At 34.9% G+C, this 11,006-nt stretch overlaps 1 protein-coding gene across 5 annotated transcripts; it reads left to right on the top strand.

The window, feature by feature from the left end:
* Positions 1-853: 853 nt before the first annotated feature.
* Positions 854-8,847, top strand: LOC136232380 (probable LRR receptor-like serine/threonine-protein kinase RFK1). Of its 5 annotated transcripts, XM_066021499.1 has the most exons (21): positions 855-1,251; positions 1,958-2,132; positions 2,260-2,331; positions 2,451-2,519; positions 2,593-2,664; positions 2,896-2,967; positions 3,075-3,146; positions 3,226-3,297; positions 3,410-3,481; positions 3,567-3,638; positions 3,738-3,809; positions 4,786-4,854; positions 5,195-5,260; positions 6,207-6,250; positions 6,346-6,734; positions 6,809-7,007; positions 7,375-7,518; positions 7,662-7,771; positions 7,865-8,075; positions 8,180-8,417; positions 8,681-8,843. In XM_066021499.1, exons 1-21 carry the CDS (start codon positions 1,167-1,169, stop codon positions 8,691-8,693), a joined length of 2,388 nt encoding a protein of 795 aa, XP_065877571.1. In that variant the 5' UTR covers positions 855-1,166; the 3' UTR covers positions 8,694-8,843. The 5 variants fall into 5 exon arrangements, with proteins under 5 accessions (XP_065877575.1, XP_065877571.1, XP_065877570.1 ...); XM_066021498.1 differs by having other exon boundaries at positions 8,180-8,822; XM_066021500.1 differs by lacking the exon at positions 8,180-8,417 and having other exon boundaries at positions 856-1,251; positions 8,681-8,847.
* The last annotated feature ends 2,159 nt before the right edge of the window (positions 8,848-11,006 follow it).

Below are 11,006 nucleotides of genomic sequence, written 5' to 3'. Positions count from 1 at the left end.
TATCGGAAAAAAGGACATCATATTTTGGTCCAACTCTAACAATTTGTTAATCTCATCTGATGTGTATTGGAAACTGTCTTCCAAACTTGCGTTGTAGATTGGGAGACATCACTTTCCATTATCCGACCATGAATGAACTTATTCTCATTTAAGCGGAAATGGTCAATCTCCATTATAAATAGAAATTTGTATGAAATATCTTGCGTTAAAAAAAAAAAAGTAAATTATAAGGAATTCCCGTTGTGAATGAAAATTAATATGCAATAACTCCCGATCCGTAACCTGCTCCAATGCCATAATAAGCTATCGGTTGCTATTGTCTCCAACAATATTGGCCAATCCACCATTTATTTCACATACATCGACTTGGGGAAGAGTGTCAATAAATGTAATAAGATTTTGTGTTGGTGTTTATAACATTATCTCTTCTTTTATTTATCTTTACTTTCTTATTTTGTTATTTTACATTATAGTCTGAGCGACGTTTCATCACTAGGGTTCGAGGAGGAATCCCACCACACGGATGTACAGAGGACAAGCCTTCCCTGATCATTTTTTTTATGATAAAAGACCATTCCTAAAACTTGAACCCATGACCTTTCGATCACACGACAACAACGTTCACCCTTACACGGAGGCTTCCTCTATTTTGCATTACATTATAGTCTATATAATATAAAATTTGAGAGCATATATTTAATAATTTCGGAACAGTGAGAAGCTAGTTGTGTTTGTGCTATCAGAAGCAAATTATAATGTTTGTCAACATCTTACAGGCACCGAGATATTTTCATGGCTGACTGACTGACTTAAATACAAATAAAGCAAAACAAGCTATCATAAGTCAAATTCCACACACCTACCTACTTTCATTACTTCTAATTAAGTTTTAGTTAGATAAGATTACGCATTCCATATTGGGATTAATATATTTTTATTGGCTTTCTGTCTGTCTGTCTGTCACATGACGAAATCCCAAACTTCCTCCTTTTCTGAAATGCTTGCGTTACTATCAACATCATTCTTTATTTTAAAATATTAGATTTTGGTGATTCATATTAACTTCCCAATTCGGATTTTCTGATTCTTTTGTCAAAGATTCTTTCTTTCTTTTCAATTTTCTTCTACAAGGCAAGAAATTCTGTTTATTTACTTCCTTCAACATCATGAAGCTCTTTGCTTTCTTGATTATTGCTCTTAGTTGCTTTAAGTTGCTGAGGTTTACTTGGGGGAAGTTGGTTCAACAAGAAGGTAAGTCTGGATTCTACTGCTCTTTCTCTCTATACTACATTGTGTTGCTTTAGTTTAGTTGTTACCAGAGAAAGTGTGGCGTTGTGGGAAGAAATTTCAACTTCGGATACTGGGTTGATTGGGGTTTTTTCAGTTTAGTAAACCACTTGTTTGGTCATGACAAAATTTAGAAATGGGGAAAAAAAGTAAATTGAATTTTGGTTTTGGGGATTTTAGATTTGAGTTTCTGCTTGAGAGTTGAGTAAACGTGAGGAAAATGGAGGAAATAACAGATTTTGATGTTTGATTTTCTTCCGGTTGCAAATTAGATGGTTTACAAACGTTACCTTTCAAATTGACAGTCAGCTCCATTACTAGGGTTGCCTGATCTGGAATCATCTTTTATCTTTTCTGTTGCCTTTTCATGTTTTTTCTTCCTCAGTGATGAAATGGGATTAGCTTCTTCCTTTCCAATTGAATCATTTTCTCGTCTTCTATTATTACTTTCTGCTGTAGTTGTTTAATTTGTTCCATGTTCTATTGTTGTTATGGCGTGCTCTAACTGGGAGTGGATTTAACTGGCTCTTCAAACAACCTAAATTATTTTGTGGTCCTTTTATTGCATTCCAACCCATTTTCAGTTCATAGAAATGTGGAGTTCCTGAGTATCATATGGCAACATTAATCTAATGTTTGATGATCTTTTATATTTTTGGATGATGCTTAGTTGATGCTCTTGAAGAAATCACACGGACAATGGGTTCTACATACTGGAAGTTTGATGCTGATTCTTGTGAGGTTAAAATGGTTGGAGTAACACCAGTTCCACCGAAGAACGCAGAGCACAGCATAGAATGCAAATGCAACAATGCTAATGATACTGATTGTCATGTCGTAAGCATGTATAATTCCCTCATCTTTTTTATTCAAGGTTTTGTTGTCAATTAATCTTGCATAATGTGATTTTTTTGTAGGATTTTGGCTTATTGCCTTTATTATTTTGTGAATTCAATTTCCTTTGTATTTTAGAGTTCTCAAGGGATTCAATCTTCCCGGGGTTCTTCCTTCTCAACTTTTTAAGCTTCCTTATCTCCAAGCAATGTAAGAGCATCTTGAAATGTTATAATATCTTAGTTGATATTTCGAGTTCAACTTGGTATACTAAATTTTGATAGCAAAACTTCGGTTGCATTTCAATTAACTTTCTTTTTCACTTGTAGTGATTTTGCTTTTAACTTCCTCAACGGTTCTATTCCACGTGAATGGTCTTCAATGCAATTGACTTCAATGTGAGCACTTGCCAACTAATGCAAATCAGTATTGACTCCTCAATCATTTATTTGACAAGTATATTTCTTCCAGCTCTCTTCTCGTAAACCGCTTGTCAGGGGAGATTCCGAAGGAGTTGGGAGATATTACAACTCTCATATATCTGTAGGTTCCAAACTTCATTTGGTCTTTAATTATTTCTCATTTCACGGTGATGGAAGTTAAATGGATCTGAACATGACATCACAACAATTTTCTTTTGGTTTTAAAATCTTCCTACGTTCCCTCTTTGCTCCAAAGAAATTGATTGGATGTGGTACTGTACTTGTTATCTGTTGTGTACTCGTTAGCTTTAATAACTTCTACTCTTCTCATTCCTCTTTTTTTGGTCTGTAGAGGCCTTGAAACAAATCAATTTTCTGGGATTGTGCCTTCTGAGCTTGGGAATTTGATCAACTTGCAAACATTGTATGACTCAAGCTCCTCTTCTTGATTTGTAAACTTTACATTTATAAAAGCATTGTTTAAGGAAATGGTGAATCCTAATTATACCTTGGTGTATTTTCTTCTTTCAGAATGCTGTCTTCCAATCTGTTGACTGGAAACCTGCCAATGTCCTTTGGTGGACTAGTTAATCTAACAGATTTGTAGGTCTTTACGACATTGTTATTTGGTGTAAAAATTCTTAATTTTCTCTAGTTAACAATTTTTTTTTGCACATTGCAGGAGGATAAATGATAATAATTTTAGCGGAACCATTCAGAACTTCATAAGGAATTGGAAAAAACTTACCAGATTGTAAGATGCCTTTTCTTTTCTTTTTTTTTTCCTTTTTTTAAACTTCCCCTTGTTCCTTTTCAAACTTATAAATTTTATGATTTGTTCCTGTTTTAACATTGAATCATTGAAGAGAAATGCATGCAAGTGGACTGGAGGGTCCAATTCCATCAAGTATTTCTCTTCTGAATAATTTAAGTGAGCTGTAAGTCCAAAAGACCAACCAACCTTGTAGTCTGGTTTGCAATAATAATAATGATAACTTCTTATCATGAGCTGCTATTCTGCAGGAGACTTAGTGACATGAAAGGACCTAGCCAAAAGTTCCCAAATTTAAGCAGCATAACTGGTATAACAAGATTGTAAGTTGATTTGGTCAGGTTGACGGTCTTTTGAAGGTATCAACTGCCTATTCTTTTCATTCATATGGTGATCTAAACTGTATTAGTTATTTATGCTAGGGTTTTGAGGAGCTGTAACATTTCTGGGGAACTCCCTGCCTATATCTGGGCAATGAAGAATCTCGAAATGTTGTAAGTAAGCCATTTAAAGTTTGGTTGATCAAGTTAGCAATTTTATTCTATAAGATCATTTATTGTTGATAGATGGAACATGCCCTTTAGTTTCTTGAGTATCTTGAAATGCCATGCTGTAAATCTGCTTCACAGAAGGAAAGAGGCTGCCTATATTAAGAACTTTGAGCAACATTGACCACTTCATCTAGATCACTACCTTCCTTGTGTGAATGTTGGCAGAAATGATTATGGCTATGTTCTAGGACTGCCTTGGACCCTTAGAAAGAAAAGGAAGTGGAGTAATTTTGGCCTAGAAAGACATGTAACGTTCAATTGTTGTCAGTTAAGTTCAAAAAATGTTAAGCTGTAGAGGCATTCTGTGAATAAAGTCCTGCATCTCTTGCCCTGGAATAGATAGTGTAGTGCGAGGGACTGAAAATGCTTTCCTGTTGAAACATCGATGTCAATGATATGCAGAAGTTTTCTTGTACGATCAATTGCTAAAGAACTTGACAAAGGGTTTTATTAAATGGATACTATTTGTAATTAGATGCTCAGGCCTAATATCTATCTGATGTCTAGAGTCTATCCATGGATTATTATTTTTTTTACATTTCAATACCAATAAATGCATAAGAGTAACTTTTCTTGTCCACTTATTGAATACTTTTTGCTTTTCCCAGTCAAATATTTCACTATTCCATCTCAAAATTCTTAAAATTCAAGGATTTTTTTAACTCTTCCTAGATCCAATCAAGGGTTTGTTTAATTTCCATGTTACCTTGGCTTTACATTGTTTCTTTTTTTTCCCTTGTCATTTTTCAAGCCTTCTTCCAGGTTATAAACATCATAGATTTCTCTAGTAATTAGCACATAAAGTAAAAGCAATAGTTCCTATCATTTTGGTTTCCTTCTCCCACATCTCAAGTTTTAATTAATAACTTTAGGAGCAAGTAAAAATATACTTCAACTGACATTTTTTTTTTTATTGTAGGGATGTCAGTTTCAACATGTTAGTTGGGAAACTTCCAGAAACCGTAACTGCAGAACGTCTGCGATTTGTGTAAGCGTGTGGCTCAAAGTTTGTTTGTTCTCACTTAAACTTATATGGATATTTCGGCAAAAGATAATAATTTCTTAATATCTAAAGAAACATATTAAACTTGCTTCTTGATAAGACAACTGCAAAGCTTCAATACATAGCAGTAAATAACATACGACTTTTTGGGGGCATAAAAGGTGCTTGTAGTGCTCAAGAGATTTTTCTATCACTATGTTCCTTGTGGTGTTGGGCTATTCAGTGAAATAGATATATACACACACTTTTATGAGACATTTTCTAATTATTTTCTTATCGGGTCTATTTGTGATATAGCACACTAATGATATGTTTGCTGGTTTAGTTTCTTAACTGGCAACTTGCTCAGTGGAAATGTGCCGGAGTCGATCTTGAGGGCAGGAAGTAATGTGTATGTATCTTATTTGGGAAATTATTTCCTACACCGATCATTTTCTTTTTCTATGCATTCTTCCTATTTAACTTACTGCAATGCATAGAGAATCAAAGATTTAACAAGCATAGGTATCATATGGTCCTATAAATGAAAAATTACCTTTTAACTGGTATCTTTCTATCCTTTTTCTTTTATCTTGTTCTGTTTTTAAATGTCCTCATTTGTTCATATTTTGTTTCCATTTATTTTTATTATTATGAATGCCAAGGGTAGGCTACGTAAGCCAATGGATTAAATTCAAATATTTAAATTGTGAAGCCCGCCTCAGTATTTTTTTACTTTCTTAAGATGTAAAGGTCTTTGCACGTATGGCTTCAGTTAGAAATTATTTTAGGAAGTAAACAACCATAATATTTATTTTATGTTTGTATACAGCGAGCCTTGGCGCAATGGTAAAACGTTGTTGCCGTGTGACCAGAGGTCACGGGTTCGAGTCTTAGGAGTGGCCTCTTGCCAATTAAATTGGCAAGGGAAGGCTTGCCCCCAATACACCCTTGTGGTGGGACCCCTCCCCGGACCCTCGCTCAGCGGGGACGCGTAATGCGACCGGGCCGCCCTTTTTTATACAGTGACCTTTCATACAACAACTTTGCATTGCAAGGCCCAGGACGACCCGCTTGTCAAGAGAATATGTGAGCATAAGTTTCTTCTATTTGTGCTTAATGCTTCTGACTTCATATGGTTTTGGATCTAAAGAATTTGTCATCTATTTGTTTCACTAGGAACCTAAATTTGAATTTATACCGAAGTTCATCAGCATTCAACAAGTCGTAAGATGCTATTTTCTTAAATATCCTATTCTTTGTATGTGAGCTAAGATAAGAATTTGGAAGGAGTTGGGCTTTTTAGTTTTTGAACCATGTAAATGTGCTGAACTTTTATAATTTATACTTGATAATAGGTGGCAACTTCATTCATGTGCAAAGACTTACGAATGTCCTCAAAGTGAGTGGATAATGTTCTTCTGAAGTTTACAATTTATTATCAATGCTTTATCCTTTTTTCTTTGCTAGTTTATTTATTTATTTCTTTGGTGGCAGTTTCTAGTTGTTTTCATGTTAACTGTGGTGGTAAAGATGCAACAATCAAGGAAAACAAAACATCCATTTTATACCGAGGAGACGTAACAGAAGAAGGTGGTACAGCAAAACTTTATGTAAATGACCACAGCTACTGGGGATTTAGTAGCACTGGTGACTTCATGGATGATAACGATTACCAAAATACTCGTTATACAGTTTCTCTACAATCTTCAAACATTTCCCCATTGTTATCAACAGCACGCATCTCGCCAATATCTCTTACTTATTTCCATTACTGTTTAAAGAATGGCAAGTACTTGGTAAGGCTCCACTTTGCAGAGATACAATTCACTGATGACAAAACATATAACAGCCTAGGAAGGCGCATGTTTGATATTTATATACAGGTATGCTGTCACACTTACGAAATCATCCGTCTATGAAGTTCTAAACACAAATTGATTGGACTACCTTGTCACAGGAAAGGTTAGAAAAGAAGGACTTCAACATTGAAGATGTGGCTGGTGGTGTCAGAAAACCTTTAGTAATATCAGTACCTGATGTCAATGTGAGCAATAATATCTTGGAGATTCGATTTTATTTTGCTGGCAAAGGGACAACAAGGATTCCTAATAGAGGGGTTTACAGTCCCCTTATATCAGCCATCTCTGTTGCATCTGGTTAGTCTTCTTTATAATATTGTTTCTCTCTTATAATTGTTTTAAGTGCATGCTTTCTTGAATGTGGGAAATTACGTGTATTTCCTTAATTGTTGACAAGTTCCATTACTGTAAACCCGCACTACTATACTTCCCTTCTTCATTGCCTCGTGCCGTCCCCCAAAGTTGCAAAAATGACATAGGAGTCTGATCGGGTGTCTGCTATTACCTTTTAGAATGTACCTACTGAAGAACAGGGCTATAGATCTTCTAGCTCAATAGTTTAGCTCCATCTTGGTCAGAAATGTGGTTGAGGGTTCAATTTCCTTTCCTGATCCGCCTAATTTCTCTCTCTATTGCCTAATAAGATTTATTGTTTAATTGGCAGATCTGAAACATTGTTCAAGTGGTGAAAACAGTGGAACTTTAGGTATTATTGCTGGAGTTATTGGAGTGTCATGCCTTACTTTAGTTGCAATGGGAATGTTTTGGTGGAAATGCTATTTACCAAGAAAATGGGTTAAACAACAAGGTGAATGCTTTATCTGTGGGGATTGTTATTACACTAATCCTTTATCTGTAGAATATTTCTCGGCAAATCGTTTAAATTGTCACTTGCTGAATTCTAACTGTGACACTTCTAGCACTCAACTTCCTTAGCAACTCTTTGTACAGATCAAAATTTGCCAACAGGGACCTTTTCCTTGAAGCAAATCAGAGCGGCTACTGACAACTTTGATCCTGCTAACAAGATCGGAGAGGGTGGTTTTGGTCCAGTATACAAGGTATTTGGCTAATGATTTCCATATGCTTTATCAAGCTCTTAGATTCCTTTCTTTTTTCAACTATGTGGGATTCTCAGCAAGGTTCCAGTGCAGGGTTTATTGCGTGATGGCACGGTGATAGCTGTGAAACAACTCTCTTCTATCTCGAGGCAAGGAAATCGTGAATTTTTGAACGAGATAGGAATGATTTCTTGTTTGCAACACCCAAATCTTGTCAAACTACATGGATTTTGTGTTGAAGGAGACCAATTATTAGTAATCTACGAGTATCTGGAAAATAACAGTCTCGCCCGTGCTTTGTTTGGTGAGTCTGTCATAACTATATACTCCCTCTAAAACAGTTTTAGCTATATTAAAGCACTAACATATTATCTGATTTATATGAATCATTGGTTAAATTATTTTTAGATCATAAACAGAATCAACTTAAACTGGATTGGTCCGCAAGGCTGAAGATCTGCACTGGGATTGCCAAGGGCCTTGCTTTTCTCCATGAAGAATCAAGACTTAAGATTGTTCATAGAGACATTAAGGCTACTAATATACTGCTTGATAGGGATCTGAACCCTAAGATATCTGATTTTGGATTGGCTAGGCTTACTGAAGAGGAAAAGAGCCACGTTAGCACCCGGGTTGCTGGAACTGTGTTAGTAACCGTATTTTTTAATAGTCACCCCGAATAATCATCCAGTTTTGTGGTATATTTTGTTAATTTTATGCTTGATGTACAATATGCACTATGGGGTCACCTATCGGATAAAGCAGACGTTTACAGTTTCGGAGTTGTTGCATTGGAAATTGTTAGCGGGAAGAACAATAATAACTTTTTGCCAAGCAACCATTGCGTTTGTCTTTTAGATTGGGTATCATGCATTATCAGAAGTCATAATTCTTTAATGCTTATTGCAGGATCTTTTCCTAATCTGAATATCTGAAATATACATATTACGGGCCTGCTATTTGCAACAAACCGGATACTTGGTTGAGCTTGTCGATGAGACGTTGAAGTGCAAGTTCAATGCAGAAGAAGCAGAAACAGTGGTTAAAGTAGCTTTGCTATGCACCAGTGCTTCTGCAAGTCTTAGGCCAACCATGTCTGAGGTTGTGAACATGCTTGAAGGCCGAACGCCTGTACCTGACACGATTCCAGAACCGAGTAGCTATGCGGAAGATATGAGGTTTAAGGCCATGAGGGACCTACGTCAACACACTCAAAGTACAAGTGAAACCCAAACTCAAAATTCAACCACAGTGCAAACATTTGACTCTTGCTCCACATCAGAGAATGAATTTTTTGCAATCAATCCAAAATCAGGACCTCAAGCGATTCCTGGTTACTAATTTAGTGTTTGAAGAGCCATTGATTAACACCCCAAGGGAACCTGGGGGTGTCAGTTCAATCCCTGTTGTCATATTGAAGTTTTGATGGTTTTGTAATTTAATATAGTGAGACTCCATCTATAACTGTATATATTTTTGGCAGGAATGTATTAGCATTGTATAAATTTTGTTGTACAAGTAATTAGTTAGTTCTTATTATTACCATACGAAGATGAGATTTAGTGATAATCTTCCACAGAGCACTCATTTTACAGAACTGATTATTGTTAGAGTTTGTTTTTTTGTCATTTTCAATAAAATTACAAGTAATCTTGTCTTTTCATTTTCCCATCCTGGAAATTTCAACTCATTTGCAGTTCTCATCAAAGCAGAAAATTCCATGTGATGCTTAATCATTGGTTGCTGATAGTGGCTTGGTCAAAGAATGACAATGTGCTAAAAATTACATACTACCTCCATTTCAATTCATTCGAAAAAATTTGATTTACATTAAATTTACAAAAATACACTAAAATACCATTTATCTAATTTTATTAATAATCCTCATTTTTTTTTGTATCATTTGTTAAATTGAATCATTTTCGTACATTAAAAATTTAAAATGACAAAAAATGTATTAATATTGAACTCATTAAGGTAAAATAGAGAAAAGTTATCTTGAAAACTAAATCTGACAAATAATACAAAATAATAAGGAATTTCATGTATTATTTTCGTGATTAAAAATAAACTGATATTTCTGTCAGATTTTGTCACTAATACTAAATCAGTTATAAATTCTCAATATACCATAATTACCCACGAAAATTTACATAGTTTTCTTTATTTCTCTAAATCAGTCAATGACCTTTTGTGACTCCTCATAAATCCTCCCTGGTTGCTGAGTCTAAACTCACTAGTTGCTGGTAAACTCAGTAAAATCCTCGTAAAGTCAATCAATGACCTTTTGGCAACCAATTATGCTCAAGAATTCCTACTTAGTAGTTGCTAGTACATATTTTAAGAATCAACGGATCGAGCTGAATAGTGAAGTGAGAATGAAAGACTCTCATATTACATAAGCTAAAGGATTAAGGAATATATTCATCCACTTAAAGATAGGGAAATGCACAGTGAGTGCTGAAAACTGATGTTCTTAAAAACCATATTCAACTCCATATGAATGGATCAAAAGATATTCGATTCCAGACCTCAAACTTATGAAAATCTGATACAGAGGAATTCAATCAAAACAGGAATCAATTCATCAAGTGTTTAGAGATGAAGCAAATCAGGATTTCCTACAAATAGACTATCAAAATGTTTACAGTGAGGTAGGGCTGTTCTCAAGGGCAATCAAATTCACAATCTTATACAAAGATGAACACGGCATACATTTCAAAAAAAAAAAAAAAAGTATCATCCACTCAGCATACAGAGCCAGTCTCAATAGATTAATAAATCAATAGAAACAACCAGATTTCATTGTTTAATCATCAAATGATTAAAAAATCAAGATTTGATAGAATTGGTTCCTCAAAGTTCCAAACAAAGACATCAAATATGGAAATCAAAGCACATAATTTTTTTTTAAAAATAAAATAAAAAAGTAGACCTTGGATGAATACTACAAGTGGCAACGCCATCCACAATATTTTCCACTTGAACTCCATCTTCTATAAATTTCAGGTCCACTTGAAATGCAACCTCTAAAAACAACTAAGCTTGTTTGCAGCAGTGTAATAGAAGTTTGAGACGCACTTGTTTGTAAGCATGACATACATACAGCTTTCCAGACATTACCTTGGAGAATGACTCTTAAGGGAAATGACAGCCAAATGAAGTACTAAAAAGTAACGAAAAAACAAGTTTATGCATGCACCTGAACTCCAATAAGATTAGATAATAAATGAAG

The sequence above is a fragment of the Euphorbia lathyris genome, chromosome 6 (genome assembly GCF_963576675.1).
Source record: "Euphorbia lathyris chromosome 6, ddEupLath1.1, whole genome shotgun sequence".
NCBI classification, from domain to species: Eukaryota; Viridiplantae; Streptophyta; class Magnoliopsida; order Malpighiales; family Euphorbiaceae; genus Euphorbia; species Euphorbia lathyris.
The sequence above is the reverse complement of the archived record's forward strand: the minus strand, read 5'-3'. Positions and strand labels throughout refer to the sequence as shown.

Coding starts and splice junctions, on each gene's coding strand:
- LOC136232380 (XM_066021498.1), top strand. CDS start 1,167: ATGAAGCTCTTTGCTTTCTTGATTATTGCTCTTAGTTGCTTTAAGTTG. Junction 2,520..2,592: donor TCAATGCAATTGACTTCAAT/GTGAGCACTTGC, acceptor TATTTCTTCCAG/CTCTCTTCTCGTAAACCGCT. Junction 3,639..3,737: donor ATAACTGGTATAACAAGATT/GTAAGTTGATTT, acceptor TATTTATGCTAG/GGTTTTGAGGAGCTGTAACA.